The sequence below is a fragment of the Orcinus orca genome, chromosome 11, assembly GCF_937001465.1.
Source record: "Orcinus orca chromosome 11, mOrcOrc1.1, whole genome shotgun sequence".
Classification (NCBI taxonomy): Eukaryota; Metazoa; Chordata; class Mammalia; order Artiodactyla; family Delphinidae; genus Orcinus; species Orcinus orca.
This window is the reverse complement of record NC_064569.1, coordinates 64,902,971-64,927,434: the sequence shown is the minus strand read 5'-3', so window position 1 is coordinate 64,927,434 and position 24,464 is coordinate 64,902,971. Positions and strand designations below refer to the sequence as shown.

The 24,464-nt window shown below is 34.3% G+C and overlaps 1 protein-coding gene across 1 annotated transcript in view; it reads right to left on the bottom strand.

The window, feature by feature from the left end:
• The window catches only part of PTPRQ (protein tyrosine phosphatase receptor type Q), a 197,347-nt gene extending 173,153 nt beyond the window's left edge, over positions 1-24,194 (bottom strand). Inside the window, exons 1-9 of the mRNA XM_004280590.3 lie at positions 24,030-24,194; positions 23,571-23,682; positions 22,673-22,899; positions 22,265-22,334; positions 17,653-17,852; positions 16,255-16,504; positions 14,307-14,435; positions 11,400-11,546; positions 5,359-5,531 (exon numbers count right to left, since the gene is read on the bottom strand). Of these exons, the coding sequence (XP_004280638.2) occupies positions 5,359-5,531; positions 11,400-11,546; positions 14,307-14,435; positions 16,255-16,504; positions 17,653-17,852; positions 22,265-22,334; positions 22,673-22,899; positions 23,571-23,682; positions 24,030-24,086 (1,365 nt within the window). The 5' untranslated portion in view covers positions 24,087-24,194. The remainder of the gene's footprint in view (positions 1-5,358; positions 5,532-11,399; positions 11,547-14,306; positions 14,436-16,254; positions 16,505-17,652; positions 17,853-22,264; positions 22,335-22,672; positions 22,900-23,570; positions 23,683-24,029) is intronic.
• Between the last annotated feature and the right edge of the window lie 270 nt (positions 24,195-24,464).

Genomic DNA, 24,464 nt, shown 5'->3' with positions numbered 1-24,464 from the left:
TTTATGTTCCTAATAATCAATGAAGTAAACTTGTCTCAAGCATTCCTTAACTACCTTCAAGTCCTGTCCTCAGCCTCAATCTGAAGCAACTGTCCAAGCATTTAGCTGGCTTTCTTCTCATGCTCATCACTGACAAACACTGATATACTTGAGAAACAGGTTGGATGAAAGGATGTATCTATACAAATCTCAGAAATCTGTAACACTACATAGCAAAGCAGTGTCTTTGGGGATAAAATGTCCCAGGGTTCGATTAGAGTAACAAGTACAGGATGAGATTTTAGTGTGAAACTCAGCCAGAGAGCAATCCATGGAGAGATGACTTTAGGGGTTTTCTAACTTCTGTCTCAGCAGAATGAGTCTCCCAAAGAAATTAGATTTATTCTTTGCATTGACAGAAGTAGAAAGTTTACACAAAAGGAGAAAATAATTCTGCTCAGTTTGGCTCTAGTCAAACTACATATAGAATATTGTGTTCAGCTGAGAAAGAGGCTCATTGACAAATTGGAAAATATACACAGAAGAGTTATCAATAATATGAAGGACCTGGAAACCATGACTGATGAGAACCTGAGGATGTTAAGCCTTAGGGAAGCCATGACCATTATCTTCAAATGATAAAAAGTTAAATCACTGTGCACTGTTATTACTACTGCAGAGACTAACATTTAAAGCTACTGTGTATCAAGTACAGTGCTAAATACTTTTTCCCATGTGATATCACTTCATTATAACCTAAAGGGAAAGATATTATTATCTCCATTTTACAGTCATCTGTTCAAGTTCACAAAGCTAGTCATAGCAGAGGTGGGGTTGGAACACATTTTCCTGGTTGCAAATCGCAAACTCAAAGTCATTATAAGCTACTGTGTGGGTCTATAGAGGAGAGATGGGACAAACTAGTAAACACTAGAGGACGAATATTTCAGTCCAAAACAGTTAAAGAACAGGGTAGTTTCTTATTTATCTATGTATATTCTGGACCTATCACAGTGCCTAGAACTTTATAGCTACCTAATAAACGCATGTCTGTGAGACCATAAGGAAGCATGGTTTAAGGCTTAAAGAACAGGAGCTGCTTTTGTAGTAGTTGATTCCCTATTGTCAGAGTTGATCAAATATTTTAGCAGAGGCTGGATTCCCAATCATTTATTAGGCATGTTATAGATGACATTCATATATAAGCTTGGAAGTTGAAATAACAGTCCTCAAACGCTGAGATTAAATTTTCTAATGTATTTCTTCAAATATGTTTTTAAATATTGAGAGTAAAATCTTATATGTATTTCAGCATGCTTAAATAACCTCTGTTTATGAAGAAACAAACAACTCATGAGAGGTCACTGGAAAAAATTTCAATAAGGATGATGAGATCAGGTCAAGCCTAGCATAGGATGATTATATTTTAATACTTTTTTAAAAGTGTAATCATCATGATATATGCACATGGCTAAAAATGCAAGAGGTGATGAAGGATTTACAATGGAAATACTTCCTTGTCTGTACTTTTCCAGTTGCAAGTCTTACACTCCAGAAGCTACATTTTTTTGAGATTTTGAAATCGTTTGTTTATTTTAATTGAGATATAACTGACATATATCATATTACTTTCAAGTGTACAACATAATGATTCAATATTTGTATATTTATTGGAAGCAACACCTTTAATCGTTTCTGTTTTCAGTTCTTATGGCGTTACTTCTAAAATCACTAGATAGCATGCTTATACTGTTCTGTTAAGGCTCACTTACTTTAGACAGCATCAACTGACTTTCTGCTACGACAGAAAAGCTAGATTACTTAAATAGATGCATATTCCCATTCCCAGGCCATTCTCATTTTTTATTTAGTTACTTTTTTAGTTTAAGTAATATACTTATATCTGGAAGGATTATTCTCATAGACGCGTGAAACACAAAACAGTGGAGAGACTACAGTGGATGGCCTCTCTCGTGATCCCTCCACTATCCCTACCTCCTGTTGTTCATGCTTTTGTATAATCCCTTCCTCTTGGGCGGGAACTGTGGTTTGCATCTAACCAATGGTGATGTGATGTCACTCCCACAGTTATATTATACAGACTCTCCCCGCTGGCTTGATGAGGTAAATGGCCACGCTAGGAAAGTTTTGTAGCAAGAAAATGTGGGGGATCCCTATGAGCTAGAGCTAAGGGTAGTCTCTAGTCAAAGGGCCAGAAAGAATCCAAGGCCCTCAGTTCTACAATCAAAAGGAAATGAAATATGCCAAAATTCTACATGAGCCTAGAAGTAGATTCTTCCCTAGTCAAGGCTCCAGATGAGAACACAGGACAGTAAGCCACTTAACTGCAGCTGTATGAGACCCTAAGTAGGGAACCCATCTAAGCTGTCTGGATTCCTGACCCACAGAAACTGTGAGATGATAAATGTGAGTTGTTTTAAGCTTGTGGCAAATTGTTATACAACAATGGAAAATTAACGTAGTAGCCATGAAAGCCTTCCAAATGCTTAGACAATGACCTTCAGATCAGAGATCTGTGGTGTGCCCAGTCCAAGGGGTTAGGAATTCTAAGTGTTATTTAGTATCTGGGTTTCACGTCAGCCTCTCTCCAGGCCTTGTTCTTGACCACTAAAACTATTAATTGCCTTTACAGACTTTCTTCTTGTGTCCTGTGGGAAACTTTATATGCCCCCATCACTGTCCCAGAACCTCTGTCTAGTACCTCTTCTTCATTCCAACTTCATCTCCTCCTTTCAATCAAGAACCAAGTCCTGTTATCCCCCAAAGGATGCTTGTTTTGTTTTGTTCTGTTTTATGAGTTCAAATGTGATGAGCCCTGGCAGAACTTCACCACAAATGATTCGAATTAGGGATGCAGAGTGTCAGAGAGAAAAATCATCATGGAAAACAAGGCAAAAGAGTCATGAAAATAGGAAGCAGTGATTGAAACTGTGCGGTTATCAAAAAAAAAGTGTAATGACATGGCTGAAAACAGAACTCTCTGCAATATCCTTATAATGAAGAAGCTAGAAAATCGTAAAAGAGCTAGCTTTTTTATTTTATTCATTTTTCATTGCACAAGGCCAAAATTTTTGCATAGTCACAGTATATGAAAGTGCAGCAAGTATTAGGGAGAAAATGGTTGTATCAAAAGCTGGAGAGTAGGAGGTAAACGAATGGATTTTGGAGGAGACAGGGAAGATGAGGACGGCTAAAACTATATTACCACCTTATCTGACATTTAGGAGGCCACTGGTGACTTCTAACAAGATTTCAAGGATTTAAACAATTCTTGAGACAGGGTGTGGAGGCTATACTCTGAGAAGTTGAAGACTGAATAGAAGAGTCCTTATCCTACATCAAGGTCAAGGAAGATGATAAAAAATGAATACACTAAGCCAGAGGTTTTATCTGTTATCTCCTTTATTCCTCATCGTATAAGGTGGGTATATAAGCTCTGCTTTAAAAGTAAGGGCAGCAAGTCTCCAAAAGTTGACTTGACCAAGGTCATAGATCTAGAAAAGGGCAGAGCCCGGTCTAGGACCCTGGTTCATTTGGATTTAGAGCCTCTGCCATATGTCAACCTCTTGAAAGGTGAACCCAAACACCAATCACATGGGGAAGCAGAAATATCAATAAAGCGCCTGATCTAATGAAGAAAGATACAATCACAGAAATAAAGAGAAGTATAATGTCTCCTTTTATTGAGACCTAAGGAAACTAATATTGAGTCCCAATGAGGGTGAAAGGTCCAGTGCCATGACTGATAATCACAACAGGTCACAATTATTTAGCACCAAACTTACCATATGCCAGGTATAGTTCTAAGCTCTTTACACACATTAACCCACTAAACCTTCATTAACAATCCTGTGTTATAGGGACTCTTAGAGTCCCTATCTTAGAGAAGAGGAAACTGAAGTTCAGAGAGGTCAAGCCTACTTTCTCAAGGTTAAACCATCACTACAGGCAAAACCAAGGTTTAAACCCAAGCATATTTCCTCCTAGGTCCATGCACTTAACCTTTCTGCTGTACAGCCCAGTAAGTGACCAAATTAGGATATAAGCCCAGATCTGTACAGTACCAAAGCTCATGTTCTCTCTACTATGTCACGGAGACCACAGATCATATAGATACAGGCAGAATAACAAAGAAGTCGTTCCACAATCTCTTATTTTCAAGAGAAAAAGAGGTGTGGCTTGCCATTCAGTAGATGTCATTACAAGTGAGAGATCTGTCACCCAGTCCTAAAATAGTGAAGTATCTAATTTAAGGCCTTCTCAGCAGGAGCAGAGGATTAAGCTTTTGCCCTTTGCCTGAGTTGTCAACTAAAGTATCAGAGAAATCATAACTCAACATTTTTGCACAGAGGAATGGAGTCAACATTGGATTAAAATTTAACCCTGGGCCAGAGATGTCAAACGACTTGGAGTAATAAGTCCTGGGTGGCCAGAATGCATTAAGCACACAGTGAGGTCAACTTTCAGGTAGATGTCAGAAATGGAGGAGAGCTGGGACTAGAAATAGAATAGGTAATATATGTGTAGATAGGAAAAAACAGTGATTCTGGACCAAAGGAGTGGAACCTAATTACTGAATAACCATCAGGTAGTACCTCTAAGGTACAGAGATTGCTACACTCACTGGTCCCAAGTATATTTAATTTTTGTGAGCCCCAGGAGCCACCAATATCTGGATACAACTAGTCTGCAGTTTTAGAGGGAACTCACAGGTGAACAGCTGGCTGGATGAGGTGAATGAAGACAGTGAAGGAAAATCACTGCTTCCTAACAGAAACAAAGGGGGAAAAAAGACTCCCGGTGTGAACGGAAGCAAACATTGTCCTCTTATTTTATATCTATGAAATGATTTCATCTCTTTTATTTATTTGATTTCTTTAATCAAATGTATATTGTTTGTTTGTTTTTAAATGAGGCAGCTTTGAGAAATCTGGCTTTCTAAGTAGGTCAAATCATTTGTCAACAACAGCTACTAAAATTACTGTGCCTTTCGTTGGCAACTATTCCAAATGACAAGCACAGCCTTAGAAGGAGTACTTAAATCATAACAGGAGTTTCCAAACAATTCATTAACTTAATTACCATAATAATATTCACTTATGGAAGTACCTTTAGTCCTGCTTAATTCCTCAATTAACATTTTTCATTGCTGAAAAAACATAATAGCACTTAACTAATAATGTATGTCCTAAAATGAAATATGATGAGCTAGATTATCAACATAGCCTAAATTTACTTCATTTTGTACTCTGAAGCTCGTCAAATATTTTATGTTTGCATGTTGGCAAATCTTCCAAGTTATCAGGGCCAAAACCAAGTAGAAAGGGCTCCCCAAGATAAGAAATTAAAGTGCAATACCTCATCTTTTCCTGTGAGCAAAGTATTCTCCAATATTACTCCTGTCTCAGAAACTAATACTTTCACTCGATATTGGTTAATGATTCCATTTGGTTGTCGTGGTTTCTTCCAAGTAATGCTTATTTCTGTGGCTTCTACTTCTGCAACTTGCAAATCAAATACTGTACCTGGAACTAAAAAAAGAATAAGAAAAGGGAAATTTAAAAATACATTCTCAAATTTTTAAAAATTCCCTTAATTCTTAGTTCACGATTGAAGATATATAAGCAATTCTATTAGAAAACAGACTAAAACAATTTATTAATTATTAAATTTGTATCTGATCGTTTAAAATATACAGATATTTAAATTTCTACACGTTGTTCTCAAAATGTCCACAAGAAACAGAATAACATGGAATAATTTTCCCAAATCAAAATGTCACAACATTTGTTCAAAACAAATTAATTAATAAAAACTCCCCAGGGAAAGTTGTTTATGATTGATAAATGCCCAGTAGAAATCCTGAAGACTTTATAAAAATTACAACATACCAAAAAATAACATCCAGAATACCATGAATGAAATTACATGTAGTTGGTAAAAATCAATTAGGCAAATTTTAATTCATTACATTAAATTGTTTGAAGAGTTGATTGATATTTTCCTGCTGATTTTACAAATTAATTATGTGAATCTCAAATCTCAGATGCCCTCACTCTTTGCAACAGTAAAGAAAAAGAGAGAAAAACTGACAATCGGTTTAAGATAAAGCAAGAAGTAAATTCTAGTTAGAAAGTCATCAAGTGATAATAATTTTGTAATGTATAAAAGTATAAAATCACTAAATAAATGAATGAATGAATGAATGTATGTATGTATGTAAGTATCTATGTATGTCACCAAGAGCAACCTCTAGGAAACCTCCCAGGGCCACAGGAGTAATGAACCATGAGTAAACTTGCTCTGGGCACTTGTCCACTTTCTGTCTATAGTTCATTGTGTGATTATAAATAACCAATTCACCCCTCCACCTTTAGTTTCCCTATCTATAAAATCCGTGTGATTAAAACTTTCCTATCACTATACAAAGTTAGGAACAAATTCAAAAGACTTTATAATATGTTGGTTCAAGAAAGAGAAAATGAGATGTAAAAATATTGTCCTTTATGATTAGGACGTGGTCACACATTAAATTCATTTCCCTCATTTCCCTATTTCCCTAAGCTGAGATATTTCACAGTAGTACAGGTTTACCAAATTCCAGTTAGAAGAAAGACATATTGGGGGTATAATACAAATGAAGAATGACTCTGTTCTCCTTTAAGATAACAAAAAGGAACTGAAAATTAATGTCACAACTCCCATAAATATTATTATAATTAATGAACCTAATTATGCTTAAGTTAACCATGTAGTAAGCTCCTGTAACCATGTAGTATTTTATCCAGTAGATTAAAAGTTGTTTTTTTTTCTTTGTCTCTATGAAGTAATCAGTAAAAATATCTCCCTGGAGATTATAACAATGTAAATATTTCTAAATGTTTGTTGACTAGTTAATGGCTAGATGGATGAATTCTGGACTAAGAGCATATCTGATTACTGCAGTCAAATTTCCAGTGTCCATGGGCTTCCCTGGTGGCGCAGTGGTTAAGAGGCTGCCTGCCGATGCAGGGGACACGGGTTCGTGCCACGGTCCGCGAAGATCCCACATGCTGCGAAGCGGCTGGGCCCGTGAGCCATGGCCACTGAGCCTGCGCGTCTGGAGCCTGTGCTCCGCAACGGGAGAGGCCACAAGGGTGAGAGGCCCGCGTACCAGGAAAAAAAAAAAAAGAAATTCCAGTGTCCAGTATAGGTATAACCTGTGCTCAAAACTGAAATAAACATAACATGGGTACACCTATAATTTGCCATTTGCATCTCCTTTTCTAAAAACATTTTGGTATATCTCTATATAGAAGGATAACTCTTTAGATTGACTTCCCCAAAGGTGTTCAAATCTGAAGGAAAAATAGTTTGACCTTTGAAAGACTGAGGAAGAGTTCTAGGCTAGAACCCTATAATCACTGATTGATTCATTCATCATTCAACAGACTGAGGACTCATCATACAGTCACTGTTCTAGGCGCTTGAGGATAGAGGAAGGAATAAAACAGATAAAATCTTTTGCATAGGTCACCTCTTACACGTTTTATTTCATTAACATACACTGTTCCTAAGGCTTATGTTTCTATCATCATATATGCCAATATACATTTTTCAAGAGTGGAGGACCTTTCTAATTAACCATGTAGTGTAAGAACAACACAGCTATTTAAATAGCAAAACTCCAATTCCACCTTGCTTTGACATTTTATTTTGGGGTTGCTATGTAGACAAACTCTCAGTATTGCATAACCTAAATCAAAGAAGAGACCTGGCACTTTTCCATCTAATTTGAACACATGTAGAATCTTAACTGAAAAAGCCAGTTTAATAAGTACATTGATCAGATTAATCAGATAACTAAACCCTGCCTACTATAAAATAAGTGAAATGGTCAGTCCCATGTGATATAACATAATAATGTAGTAGGATACCAAACATTACCCAGTACAGCAGTATATTTAAAATGTACTCTCTTATTCTGTTAGCCAAACCTAAAAATAGTAGCAGATACTGTTTCTCTATCTTTTGATTTATACTTTTCAATATAACTTAGTAAGTATTGCCCCATGACACTAATGCCTAAAGTTACAATCCAACTTTAAGTGGTTCTATGTTACCCTAAAAATGTACCCCAAACTTGTGTAAGAATGATTCTAAGGCTGTCTCTTTTTTTTATGAAAGAAGAAAAAGCTTAGGGGATAAAGGAAATGGAGTAGACAGCATTGTATCTTGTCTTTAGAAAGATACTTGATATGTTACACCACAAATTCTTATGGGGAAACCAGAGAAGTGTGGATTAGATCAAACTTCTTTAATATTGATACCAAATTAACTAAAGAAAATCAAACACACAAAGCAATTATTCATGGTTCAGCATCAATTATGAAGGTGTTGTCCATGGGGATGACCTAAGAATCATTTTCAAGTCAATACACCTATAAATTTTACTAAGAAATGGGAAACAGAGTACACATATGATTGGTAAAAATATATTCCAAATGATTTGGAGTTTGCAAATGAAAAATTCTTAGAAAAAAGCGAAATGGAGACGAACGGCAGTAGGGTAGAGAAAATACATTAAAATAAGCCTGCCATTATCTAGCAAATTAAACTTCCATTAGAAGTGAATTTTGCAAAAATCTACTGAAAAATAAAAGTCACGGAGAATCCTGAAAAACACAAAGTTCAGAGTTTCTCAGTGATCTCCCTACAAAGATGTTGCTACTATTGGCAGAAAGTAGCAAATTGAAACTACTAAGGACAAATGTCTTCACTTCCAATATCTATTTATGGAGTAAATATGGATTTCAATACTTTGTTTGCTTTTAAGGAATGATGTTAACCTCCTTAAAAGATATTTGACACTAGTGGCAGAGAAGTTTTAGGGGATATTGAAGCAACAAAATTTACTTAAGTTTCTTTAATCCCGATACAAATAATAAGAAAATTCTGTTGCCTATGTTATATTCAGCAGATTACCTCATTTTGGAATAGGCAACTATGATGTTTTATAGCATTAGAGATTATTAAATTATCATTTTTTCCAAAACCATCTCTTCTTCATGCCTATGTAGAAATCTGCTCAGTAAAATATTAACGGCTATGTAGAAACATTATGAAATACATAGGATAACTGCTTTAACAACATCATGTTGATTTTCTTTGATAATCAAAGTAGACCATGGACCATATGATTCTCAGTATTAGAGAAATCAGCCTCATTAAAATGTGATAGCATATATTTTCTATAAGAAATCAATTCAATATTTTTCTATGAATATCTGGAGATTTGTTAGAACCCTAGTTATTTTAAAATATATTAATTTAAAAGCTGGTCCTAATTAATTTTTTAAATAGACTATAGACTACTTTTAAATATGGAGAAAATAATAAATTGAGTAACTTTAATTAGAATACAAAGAACCCTGTTGTATTAATGAATAAAAAGAATAATCTAAAACTAAGGTATAAATTTTACTTGACAGTATATAGTTCTAATGAATTATTAGATTGTTCTCATATAATCTAAAGATTCCTTTATGGCAAAGTTTTAATTAGTAGGACCAGGATTAATTAGTGCTGTCAGAGTCTACATTCACTGCATTTGCCCCAGCATTCCACTGAAACTCCCTGAGAACTCCATGGAGAAGCAGGCATGCAGAGGTAAGAACTGTGCCACGCCTGCCCTTAGAGAAACCCACCTGTTGCCAGTGGGTTCTCCTGGAAGCCACCTGGATGTGGTCTGCATGGTGAGTAGTTCAGGAGGCAGTAGGATAAAACTTAGGATACACTGCTTGTTACACAGGGCAAGTAGAGTCAGATATTCAAAATAACTTGGTGTGAAAAATAACCCACGTGAAATATGTTGAACAATGTCCTTAAAATTCTACTTATTATTTTGTCAATAAAAAGTACAGATATAAAGAAAGGGAAATAAATGCTTAAACAATATCCCAAATAAACAAAATGGCACTGTATGTGGCAATGTATTATCTATTTCCCTATTTTGGTCAGATACTGTAGGCCAAGAATGATGACAATAAAACAAAAATCTTAAATTGTGGATTCAGTTTAGGAGCACCAAAATCAGCTTGGCTTGAAAGAAGACTGAATTTATTTAATTGCATAACATGAGAATAGAAATTGGTCAGTTGGGTTGGTTGAGAAAAGACCAAATTCAAGGGCTCTAAGTATGACGCAGGCCAGATTGCTCTGTGGTGTTTGACAGCCATCCATAAATCTGTCTAGATTTCTTGAAAATGCTTAAGAGCAGGTTTAGGTGGAGGTGGGAGAAATTTCAGGTCTAATTGAGAAGACGTACAATGCTAAGACTCTTCTGATAGAAATACAATGGAAAAAGTTTTGATATGAAAAAATGAGAGCATTTTGTTAATGAGCGTGCGTCTCTTTTTTAACCTGTGTATTGAAACCATATACACATTAGAATTTTCATTTGAAATCGATGTAACATAATTTTTACGTTCTTTCAATAGCAAAATATTATCAAGGGTTGTTCTTTGAAATGGGGGAGAAGTACAAAATTCCCTAATAGTTGCTGCCCTCTCATGGTGAAACACGTGAATGATTTATCTGATGAAGGTATGCCCAGCCTCGTGTGTGTGTGTGTGTGTGTGTGTGTGTGTGTGTGTGTGTTTATACACGTGCATGTGTGCACACTGTGTACTTAATTCACAAGTTACTGTATGTTAGCTCTCACATAAACAAAAACTGAAAACTTTTTCAAGTGTTAGTGTGACTGTAAAAAAATTATTGTATTCTCCTAAATAATTACAATATCTAAATAGAAATGAAGGCATTGAGCAAGTTTGGTGTGGGCCCAGAAAACAGGTTGTGAAATGGCATGGTAACGTTTTTTTAAACACTACAGTTCGCCTCAGACTGTGACATTTAATATATACAAATAAAAAATTTCTTCAGGAGAAACTTTTAAAAATAATTTCAGTATATTCTGGTAAATTTATATTATGCACCTTCCAGAAATCCTCACTTCCTTAGAATATCCTTTTGATTATAAATATACTTTGTTATAGACATTGTGGGATACGTGGATTTCTCTGAACGTTATTTTGTGGGAAGATAGAGTCAACATTAAATAATGTGGTTTAAACCATGTTAAATGTGTTCACTTGTTTAAGTATTCTTGAGATTTTGCCAGTACTATTCCTTGTGAATTATGCAGGCTGATACTGCATGTAATGTTGATCTTTGGTCCCTCTTATTATGAAGCATGCTACGGGTTTAGTGTTCTAAGGAACACATGTTCAGAATGCGCTAGGTAGTAATCTGATAAGGAAATAACATGAATTAGGTAAATATCAACCAAATAGCTTCTAATACAATGTTTAACCGATGCAATAAAATTTTCATTAACACACTAGAGGAGGTGTTCTTACCTTCTGGAGGAGTGAATACTGAAATATCTGACTTGGGTCCAATCCCTGCACTGGTTTCAGCCGCAACATACACGTCATACTTTGTAAATGGTGTTAGATTAGTGAATACAAACTTAAGGTCTTTTGTGTTATTATCCAAAATCTGACCTGCAAAAAGCAAAAGATAATTGTGGATTATTTACTCTTCAAGCATGTAATCATTCTTACATTTAAGTATAGAGCAATTAAAGTGTTAACCTATGCACTAACATTCACTATTACAATTTTAAAAGTGAATATATCTTAAACATTTAGCTTAGTGTCACACTGGTGTCCATTTATTTAAAATGGAAAAAAAAATGAAAATCTTGCAGTATTTAAAATTACTTTTATATAAAGCCCTATTGGACCATAGTGTTATTTTTTGACATAGTTAAAATGAACACATTAGGTTTTACCAATATAAAAACAGTGACAGTGTTTGATACTCAAATTCATTCAATTAAAATGCTAAATATTCTCACTATCTTCTATAAAAAGATATATTTAGAAAATTTCTGTAGCTTAGCTTCTGAGCAAAATTTCTTAACTGGGCCATCATCAAAATTCCTTAAATCCTCAACTTTATCTCTGAATCGTTTTTTCCCCTTCTTGCTCTAACTGAAACCTAGCTCTCCCCTGAGACCACTGCTTCCGTTCCCTACAGCCACCCTGAATGGTGGTGACTGATTTTTCCCCGCAGCCCTCAAGCGACTAGGCGGTCAGGTGTGGTATGTGTTCTCCTTGCTCCTCTTTGCTCTTAGACAATTGTAGCTCCTCCTTAGAAAAGCCCACAGCTTCAGCTCTCATGTCATCGGTGACATCCACTGACTCTCATTGTTGTAGTGATCTGTGGACCCCAGGGTCACACACTCTCATTCTGGATGGTTTAGCTCCTGCTTCAATGGCATTTTCTTCAATGCTACCATCTTAATTTGCGGTGATTTCAATATCCTTAGAGATCATCCTTAAACTACTTCAAGCTCTCCTTAAATAATCTAGTCCTCCACCTGATCTCAGTCACTCCCTCACAGTCATAATAGACATGGCTATTACCAATAACTGCAAATCCTAAATTATCTCAATTTCATGCAGCTGTCTCTGACCACACTTCCTGTCTCCTGATCACTACTCTAGAAGCCAGAACCAACATTTCTTTGGGACCTCCAATCCATTGATCTTACCACCTACTTTATTTTGTTTGGTTCCTCACCACTTGATGTCTACTCTTTATCCATTGTCAGTAATAATCACTGCCTTACATAAGCCCTCTCTTGTTGAAGGGAACTGGAGAAAAACACAAATCCACTCTGACTGATATCACTTTATTCATTACCACACTTCAAATGAGCCCTAAATGGTACTCAGCACCTTACCTAACTTCAGTAGTACAGTCACTCTCTACTCTTCTAGGTGACTATTTACACTTTTTCTTCCCAGTTGATTAGCTGGAAAAATTAATCATTCAGAAGACATGTGCCACATACTCCCACCAATGCAACTACCTATGTACAGCATCTGCACCCACAGACTCTGCCTTATAACCTGTTACAATGGATAAACCATCTGGATTCTTATTCAAACTAATCCCTACATTTGAGCAAAAGATCCCATTTTCTGCCTACACAAAGATATCTTTCCAATAATTCCTGCCTTTCTTATATCATCAACATATCCTTTTTTAAATTTATTCCCATCAGCAAACAAACATGCTTTGCTTGTTCCCTCTGAAAAGAAAACCTGTCGATGCTGCTCACCCCTCACCCCCTCTACCCACTTCCATTCACTGCTTCACTTTGCAGCAGAACTCAAGAGCTGTCCATTACCCACTGTTCCAATTCTCTTCTCCCATTCTCTCTTCAGTCTACTCCAAGCAGGCATTTACCCCACATACTCCACCATAACTGCTCTTGATAAGATCGCTAATGACTTCCAGTTTGCTAAATTCGATAGTTACTAAATACATTCTCTTGACTTACCAGCCTCACAGATATAAGAGTACTTTGTCAAAATTTTGTAAAATAGTACTGATAGAAAAGTTATGTCTGGGTATCCATGTGTGTCTATGTACTGAGGAGGGAGGGGGAAAAACAGACTACCATATCTTTAGGCATGCAAATATTTCAGAATTTTAGGAGCATAAGGTACTCAGGGATGAGAAATAAAGTTTACTCATGTGTTTCAGGATAGATTCCTAGAAGTTCCCAAATGAATAATTTGGACATTTGACGATTTTTCCACTCTTCCAAATAAATGATAATATGTGAGTTTATGTTATTTCATTACTATCTGAAATAAACTTATTTCATAGAACCATAGAATGCAGATTATGAAAGAATTGTAGAGTTTACTTAATCAACTTCTACTAATATAGTTTTTGAACCCCTTAAAATATTTGACAAGTGGATGTCCAGCTCCTCCTTGCTCAGAAAGATGATGAACTCGCTACATTATGAAGTTGCCCATATTACTTTTAGTGAGCCAATTATTAGAAACAGTTTCTTTCTTCTAAGCAGAAATCTGATTTAATATAACCAAAGCCCATTGTTCTTCATATATTTGCAATCAGAGTAAGTCAAGGTCCTCCTGTTCAAATATGTGAAGACATGTATCTCTTCTAAAACTTCTCTTCTTGAGGGGTTATCCTTTGTTCTTTCAGCTCCTTGTCATGAAATATGGAACATGGGCAATGTTTTACCCTCCTTATACTTATTTATGATTTTAAACAAAAAGTTCAAAGAGCCTCACTTCCTTATTACTTTTTTACTGTTTGCTTCAACTATAGGGTCTTTTAAAAACAGTTAAATACTTTTTAAAAGTTTGATCATAGTAACATATTTTATATAATTCTTACTCCAAAAGGTAAACACAAAACTGATTAAGACTTACCTGATGGTCCATATAATTCAACTCTGTAACTAAATTTTCCTGTAACTGTAGTTGGTGGGTTCCATGAAACTGAAAAGGACTTTCCTGTAATGTTACTTGTTACACAGTTTTGTGGTGGTCCTTCAGGCACTAAAATGATTACAGAAAAATAATGAATAATAGATATATATATAAAATTTAAAAGCACCTTATTAAATACACAAAATAAAACACAAAATCAGAGAAAAAAAAGGTCACACAGTAAAGTGTTTGTTTTTTCAACCTACAAAAAGAAAAAATAGGCTATAATTGAAGAATTTGAATAAGTGGTGGACCATTAGATAAACTCCTTATTTGCAACAATTACTATTTTTATTTAATGCTGTATATTATTGCACAGGGTGTTTTATTCCTATATAGTTCATTGTACAGTTACATTGTCTAGAAGCATTTATACGTATTGCATTCAACATGCCCTGGGCATCTGGCTTGATAAAAGCTCTCCCTCTGGTGTACACAGGTAGAAGGGGCAAAGAAATAACTCAACCTTCAGAATCTGTTGGCAGTGATTTTACTTTTTATATCAATATCTGTATTTGGTTCTGAGAGGAAATTTATAACCTATATTCGAATGTAACATTGGTAACATATAAAAATAATAATGATATTTAAAAAGTCTTTTTCATAGTCTTTTTCATAGATATTTAAAAAGTCTTTTTCTATATTAAAAAAAACACTTTCTTTTAATTGAAATGAAACATTCCAAATATTTTTTTTTTTTTTTTTTTTTTTGCGGTACGTGGGCCTCTCACTGTTGTGGCCTCTCCCGTTGTGGAGCACAGGCTCCGGACGCGCAGGCTCAGCGGCCATGGCTCATGGGCCCAGCCGCTCCGCGGCATGTGGGATCTTCACAGACCGGGGCACGAACCCGTGTCCCCTGCATCGGCAGGCGGACTCTCAACCACTGCGCCACCAGGGAAGCCCCAAATATTTTTAAAAACAAAATTCTTGTCTATCAAATTTCACTTTGTGTGACCTTCATGAAATTCTTTCTTTTTTTGTATGAAAAGAAGTAAGGAGTATAGAAGAGGAAATGGTCTGATTCAAAGATGTTTAATTCAAGAAAAATCTTCAAATTTACATGTACTTAAACGATACCTATGTAATCAGAAAAAAATACTATGCTTTAGTGAAATTACCCTACAAGTAATAATTTCCAGTAGACTTAAAAACCATCAATCCAACTGAATTTCTGATACTATATATTTAGTATGGCATTATGTAGTATGTTTAGATGTGTGTGTCTATATATATGTGTATATATGGACGCTGACATATTATCATAATTAAATATATAAATACCATACCTAGAAATATGTACTCTTAGAATTTAGTAGTAATAATAATATCTAATCATACTCATTTAGTACTAACACCATCTCCATAAGGAAGATACTATTACTGTCTCCATTTTTCACAAAAGGAAACTGAAATACAAAGAGGATACAGGTAGGTATTTTTTAACTACTGTTTTTATCTGATGCTGAATGTTAATCGCATGATATTTCTGCTACTGCAGGTGTTATCTCCACATCTGGCAATAGCAATATCAGTGAGAGAAGTCATCTACACATGACTATAGAAGATGAAGGACAGGATGATTATGAAAAATTGCTGGGGTCACAGAATGATAAAAGCTGATCTTAGGATCAAGGTTATTAGTTCAGGAGTCTCTTCTCTGAAATCTCCTTTCTCATTTTAGATGCTTATATTAGTATCATAAAAGAGTATTGAAAGTGAAGATGCTCCAGAAGGGATACCTATTATCTGTTATTAGGGCAAAAAAAAGTTATTGAAAGGGAAGGAAGGTTTTAACAAAAATATCTACATGAAAAAAATGAAAGGTTATTCTATGAATAATTTAACTTCTTTTCCTACCAAAGAAAAAAAAGAAAGAAAGCAACCATACCTGATTCTGGTGTTCTGACAATCGTACTATCAATATAACCTGCTTCAGTTGTAACAGCAGAAACTTCAAAAAGATACGTCGTATAAGGTCTCAAATGTGTCACTACAAAACTGATAGGCTCTTTCCACACAGAGCTAATCTTCCTCCCGGGCAACATGCTCGATGGGTAGGTGGTACGTGATGGAGGCGTCACTCTCCCGAGGGTTGGAGAAGGGCTGGTTGTACTCCATAAAAAGGATTCATTACTCTCCTAGTGAATAACATAAACATCAATGGGAAAATAATGTGGTATCACTTGATGGTGATGATAAGGGTAATTCATTTTTTCTTTATACTACAAATATTATTCCTAATTTGTGTGTGTATGTGTATGATTGGGTAAGAGTTTAACAGATTCACTTACCCATTAGAGCTACAGACAAATCTGCTAGATTTTAATTATACCCACTTACCGTCTAGAGTTATACCATCAATACCATTGTCCACAGTTTTAGAACAGAATGTATTTACTGCATTCTTTACACCTTAATCTTTCTTATAAGTAGGATTTCATGTGGCTTTGAGTAAAGGTACAACCATAGCAAAATCATTATTAAGAATTTTTAAAATTCATATTAAAAATGCAAGAGCCAAAGAGATGAAATGTTTTCCCTATTGTGAAATTTCAAACATAACGTCACTTTCTTACCGTTATGATCATTTTTTTCTGCAACGGTATTCAAGACAAAGCTAATAGAACATGTGTTTGTGTGTATATGGGTACATGTGTATATGTGTTTATGTGTATTAGATATCCAAATTAAAAAAATATTTTGTGACTTCTACAACTTAAAGCATTAAAAGACAAGTAATTTTGGTTGTTTTCTCATCAATAATATCACAAAGATAACCAAAATTAACTTTAAAAAAGCATTATTACAGTACTTCCAGGGATTTCCCATCTATGACTAGAGTAGTAACAAATTCTTCACTAAAGATATACACAACAAAAACAATCTACTTCCACAAACTTAACCTTGACTACTCCCCTCCCCTCCTCTCCTGTCACACGGAAGTATTATCTTTTTTCCAGTGATATCCTATGATTTCCTACTTCAGGGCTTATAAAATATCCTCTACCTCCACATAATCTCCACCTATCCTTACTCCAAGGCCTATCACAAATGCCATGCCTATAATGTAGTCTTTCCAGAGCTCCCTAAGTGATCTGACTTCTCACTGCTGAATTCTCAAACCTTTCTCTTATTCTGCCTTGACTATAGCCAATTGTATATCATATGATACTATAAGTAATCAAATAGCTAAGAATCATTTTGGTAAAATGGAAATTTTACCAAAACTTCAAGATGTAATTTACCTAAAATTTTTGAGACATAGAAAATGTTCCATGATACTTACAATACATTCTGGCAATTTCCCGGGCAAAATGTCCTCTACTCTGATTGAAACATCTTTCACTACTATCCCACTTCTGGCATGTTTGACGCTAATCTTGAAGCTGGTAATTTTGCCATTTGGTTGCCGAGGTAAATACCAAATCAGGCTTACTGCTGAATAGTTAAAGGCTTCGACTGTGAGATTCACCACTTTTCCTGGAGCTGGGGAAGTGAGAGGGATTGAAGGAGAGGAAAAACATTGTTATAAAACTTAGAATGGCATTTATATAACTTTGGGATGTTACGTTTCCCATGTTATATGAAATTAAATGTATAATACATTGTATAAAATCTACTTGGGTATACTTTTTGAAATATATACTTGAGTATACTTTTTGAATTGACTTTTGCCTAAAATAAAGAACTGGAAATTGGGCCCATAGAGCTGTGTTTAAGAGGCACACAAGCTTTACTTCAGGATTATTTGGCCAATACATCCATCAATAAACTATTTCAAATAAGTCTGAAAAAATATTCAGTCAACAGTTGTTTGTGGTTATAGAAATTTGAATAATGAATATCTTACTTTCTGAAATACTTTGGAATTACGTAAATTCCTTATATAATGAAGAAGTGGCAAATTCAAACAGTTATATAACCATTTGCACCAAAAAGCACATTTCTAGAATGTATGTAAATATTTAGTGTCTAATATGAAATGGATACCACCCAATTGATTGTGGTTATTATATTTTGACTTTCATACACCCTCCAAATCAACTTTCATCAGAATTCATGATACTTTGTTATTAATTATTAATAATCTGCATAATAATAAGCTATATGCTATCTTAGTTGGAATGAGATAAACATGAGGCCAGAGTGAAGAAAAATGATACTTATTAATTCAAGGTTAATTATGCAAAATTGACCGAGTAAATAATTAAGGTCCTTTAGAATATAGAACAACCATGACAAGTCACTATTGAAAGAAATAAAAACAAAACAAGATGTTTGGGGTAAAACAATATAAATGATAGTAGAAGTGCCTAGCATTGAGAAATCAAACAACCAGAGTTTAGGTATACATTGTAGAGAAGAATACCAAAATGTGATTTGTAAATGAAAGCCATATAAAATATATAAGAAAGTTAGGTCCTGGGCAGGAGAGCTGTATGTGGATGATATGAGTTCAACAGAAATTAAGAAACTTAACAACAGCTGCATTTTAATGGAAGAAAGTAAAATACAACAATTTGGGAAGATGATTAATCATTAATAATGGATGTCATAATGGATAGAAATTTTTTTCTTCAACAGAAACTGATCAATGGAATTAAAGCTTAAGAAGGACAGTCTAAAGTATGCAAATTTTATAAGAATGCCTGAAATATATATCAATAACAGACTGCATACAAGCTGGCACATTTCCAAATCGGCCTTAACAACAATCATGAGGAACTGCCCAAGTGCAGAGAAATTTGAATTTACAAGGTAACCAAACCTTTATTACATTCCAAAACATGATTTCAAAATATCTTTTAAAGTACACAAAATATATTAGATAAAAATTAATTAAATCTGTTAAACAACATTTAGTGAAAAAGAGGTTATTTTTATTCACTTAAAATTACATTATTTTTGCCTCAGTAAAATCTGTGTGTTTTCCTTTTGTGACTTCATGGTGTCTGAAGACTAATTTGGGCTGTTTTCTGTAGCTGACAGGTCTTCCCCTACTTTAAATATTCTAACTTCTACTTCTGGATTTTTAGGTACCGAAATCCCATCATCTTTTGATTTTTATAGTGAATTTATCCATCTTGGTCCAAGTAAAGATCTGACACTAAAGCACCAAAAAATTCTGTTTATAAATCACTTCACCTTTCAGATAAGTCTTCCACACACTTTGAGGGCATAGCTAAATAAGTGACTTGCGTAAATATATAAGTATGTGAAACTAATTAAAACTTTTCAAAGTGTATACTATACAAAACATACATTTTCTTGAGCCAGAAAAAAAACAAAAAACCTTTCTAAATCAAATATAGAGACTTTTAAAAGAATCTTCTACATTTCCAAGGATCCATCAAGTTAGAAATGAAGGTACAAGAGATATTTCTAATATTTTAAAGCTAAAATTCTACATTTGTCTGAAACAATGCTGTGTGAGAAGTAAGAAAGTTGAGATTTCTGTGCTTGTGGATGTGATATCAGCTCAGTATGGTATAATGGGTTAACTTTATACTTTACGAGTATTTTTATTCATGGAGAAAGAAATTTGGTTTAATAATAATAAATGCAATTTATTATTCCACAGAAATTTTCCTTAAATTTAGTTCTGTGTAGCATAAATAATAAAAAGGAGTCCTTGGGGGAAAACTTGGACATAACTGATCTAACTAAATTTAGGTTTATATTTTTACCACATAACATTTTTTTTTTTTTAAAACAAAAGATAAGGCAAGACTGATTATGTGATTATGTAATTTCCCCAAGAAAACACAGCAAGTCAGAAACAGAGTAAAACTTCTGTTCCGGTATTATTTTCACGCCATCCTAGAGTGTTAGTCTGTCCCAATCATAATTTGCCAAGAGAGAAAATAACTCCAGAAATTACATCAATTAGTAGAGTATAAAATATATAAAGTTCAAAATACTGTCAAGTTGAAATCATAATCTGCATGTACCAGGCTTTATCAGAAACTGTATCAAGATGACAGTTTTAAAAAAAGAATAAACTATTTGCTAAGTCATTCAAAAATTATTCCAATTATTTTCCCTGAAGCTAAAAACATAATCAATTTTTCTTTTATATCCTAGTGAACATTTAATTTAAAATAATAATTTTCTCAATTTTTAGTTGTGCTAATAATCTGAATGTCAGTAGGTTCAATATCAATAGGAAAAAGACCTCATGAATCATTAATTTCTAATCTTAAATAAACTCTAGAATTTTCTCTTAATTCTTTCTATGGCATAGAACATGTATTCACATGCTTCTCTTGATAGGGTCTCAAATAAAAACTGGGCCATAAAGCTTGGCACATGTTTCTTTTAACATTATAATTGCATAATCCCCTCTAGATATACAGGGCCCATTTCAATGTAACCCTTTGGCAGTGAACCACTGGATATTTTTATCTTTATCTGTATCTTTATACAGAACATTTATAGTTGCACAAAATTACAGAAATTGTTTTTATAGCACTTCTCACCAATCTAGTATATTACTTAGTAACTCATTTACTTATCTTAGCCCACTAGAATATAAGCTCCACAGAAAATATTTGCTATTGATTGGAGATGCCATTCTTTGTGCCATTTTTCTATTTATTGGTTCTGACTGTTTGCTATTATAAATAAACAACTGAATTACTAAATAAATAAAATTACCTCCATTCCATAACAACTTATTTTCATCACAAAGCTTATGTTCTACTAGGCTAACACATACAATAAAAAGTAAGCAAGTAAATGTGTTACATGTCAGGCTTGTCCAATGGAGAAAAATAAATCTATTGGAAATAAAGATGGACAGAAGGAAACAGGGGCTATTTTAGAAGGTGTAGTCAGGAAAGGTAAAGTGAGATCTGGATCAACTGGGGAGAGAGTTCTACAGATATTTAGTGAAAGAGTATTCCAGGCAGAGGGAATAGCAAGAGAAAAGACCCTAAGATGGAAGATCAGTATGGCTGGAGTAGACAGAGGGAGAGGAGAAAGGTAAGAGATGAAGTCAGAGAGGGGAAAGAGCATACAGAGCACTGTAGCTCATGGGAAGGACTTAGGTTCTTGCTCTGAATAAGACAGGAGCCATCTTACGAGGAGAGAAGTAACATAGTCTAGCTTCTCTCTCAAAAGATTATGTAGCTCTTGTCGATAGAGTAAACTATAGGTAGGTAAGCTGGAAACAGGAAAACCAGTGAGGAGACTTTCGATTGTTCAGGCGAGAAATGATAATGGATTACATAGGGTGATTAACAATAGGGGTGAGATTCAGAATATATTTTGATATAATGTTGGCAGTGTTTGTTGATAGATTACAGTATACTATGAGAGAGAGGAATCAGGATGATATCACGTTTTTCCTCTCAGCCATTGGGAGAATGGAGGTAGCTTAAATTGGTTTGGTAATGATTGCATGTTATGGAGTAATATGATAACCATTATAATCTGTATTTCCAAAAGTCTAATGTCATAATAATACTTATGATTTGATGTTAAGAGGAAAAGGCAGGCTATAAACTTGCATAAATGGCACAAGCCTACTTTTACTAATATATAGTCACAAAGACATATATTCATTGGGAAAAAAAGGATCAGCCAGAAATGGACCAAAAGGGTAACAGCATTTTTTATATAACAGGGCCATGGATAACTTTCATTTAGGGTTTTTTTAATTTCTGTTTTTTTCAAAGTTTTCTAAGATAACACTTAGTGTTTTTATAATCAGAAAGAACAATATACATTTTAATGAGTAAACTTACTATCCAAGAAGACTCTAAAAGTAATTGAAGGGCCATGTTGTTGAAAATTTTATGCATTTTAGTGCCGGATTTTGTTTATATCCCTATTTATTTTCAATGACAAAAACTCATAACAAAGCTAATTCAGAATAAATGATTTAGGAAAATTACCACTTTCTGCAGTTTGGAAGAGAAATGGGTCACTAAACACTCCAATGCCAGCACTGTTTTCAGCAGCAACCTAGAACAGACCAAAAGAATTACATTCAAGCTTTACACTCTGTAATTAAACAGAATCTGAAATAATAAAACTTTGATTTGTCCAGAGGATAAATGATAAAGAGCTGACTGTCAGTAGGTTCAATATCAATAAGAAAAATAAATTATATAAATACACATAAAAATGAAAAGAGATTATAAAATTTGTTCAAGTTTTAAAAGCCCAGATGGGCAATGAGGCCAAGACTCAGATGATCCTTCTTCAGTCACTTGCTGCAAAGGCTTGACCTGGTGGGATAAAGCTCCTTCACTTTTAAAATGAATGAATATTCTAATACTAACTATTTACAAAATAATTACCTTGATTTCATATGTTGTTCCAGGTTTAAGATTAGTAAGAAGAACTTCTAGACTGTCTGGCTTTGCTCTAACTTGTGTATACGCTGCTTGCATCCATGGACAAACTTCCTTATATTTTACCACGTAAGATATAATCCTTCCATTCGGATTAGGTGGTGTATTCCAAGACAGAAGAATCCCAGCAGATCCGACTCGTTCCCCTGCTAGGAAGACTGGAGGCCCTGGTTCTATTTTTTTGAAAAAATTCATGTTGTTATAAGGTCAAACAATTATTATTGTATTTTCACAATCATATGTAAGAAAAATATCTACAAATTGTAGACTTCTGAAGTTCCCAAAGACTAATGGTCTCATAAGTGTAAGTTTACCCTCCCTAGAGCTTTGCTACCACAAGAAAAAAAAAAGATTAAATGCTTTGGGGAATACCAAAAATAGTCTTTTATAAGAATGTAAAAAATGGAATGCTACTAAATACTACATGCCAAATATACTTTTAATGCCAAATCATTTTTTAAAAAAACTTACTTGATGCAAGGCTTATACACAAACACTAAGAAAACAAGAACCAGTATTACAAACTGAATAACTCTTTCAGAGCAACTATAGTGAGTTTATTTTCACGGCTCTGTATTATTTAAATATTACCATTAACAGTGTTTCTGATCCATTTCACTAACAAGTATAGAAAAATTATCTTTGCTCTTTGAAAGTAATGGAAGATAACTAGTAGAACTCAGGTTCTAAACAGATCACTTTCTTAAGTTTCCATTTTGCTTTAATTACTAAACTGTTCTCATGCATACAGTGCACATATCGCCAATGTAAATATTTCCATCCAACAGATTTATAATGGTTCCAAATACTTTGTAAAAAAAAAAAAAGGAAAACATATACTTACTTGTCACATTCGTTGTCACTGTTCTACTAACAGGTAAGCTGTATGTTGTAGCAGAAATGGAAGAGATGGTTACATCATACCGCGTACCAGGAACAGCATTAGAAACATCAACCTGGAACACCAAAAGCAAGTGATTGTGTTAAAATTCTGAAAAGCAAGTAAGTTAAAACCATAAATCTATCACAATCAATAAAACAAAGTAACACTTCACTACATAACTCTGAGCTATTTAAGATATCACAATATATTTCCTATCACTGTAAAATATAAATTTGTTATATCACATAACTATTTACCAAATAACAGATAACAAAAACTTAAAACATACTGCATTATCAAAGACTAAATCAGTATTTCTATCTATCCTAGTTCATTGTCACAAGAAACAACTATTTAAGAGTCTTAAGAAAATTACAGTCCATTGCTTAGCCCTGGTATTTAAGAGTGTGTACAAAATACCTGTGTCTCTGAAGTTCCAATAAAAAGTAAAAGAAAAATCATAAGAAAATCCATCATTATTACATTTTTCAGGCAGTGGAATCACATTGATGGCTCTAGAGAGAAATGTTGCCTGCATTAATGATTTAAAGACAGATCCTCCTGGCAAGTGCACAATTAATGAGCGTGGATTACTCAATAGCTCTGCCCTTTCATTGTTAAACTATTCATGAACCCTTGGATCGTTGGCTGTAGGTTCAGGGTAGACTTAAAAAAAGAGACACAGACGTTACTAAGGTAATAGTCCACCAGTGCTGAAACTTAAACTCATCAATTCGGCATCTGTGTTTTTGTCTTCATCTTATGCTTTTAAAAAGTCTCAAAGGAGTAAGTTTTCATGGTGGATGAGTTTCATAAAGAACTTTCCTATTTGGACCAAATATAAATACAAGTTAG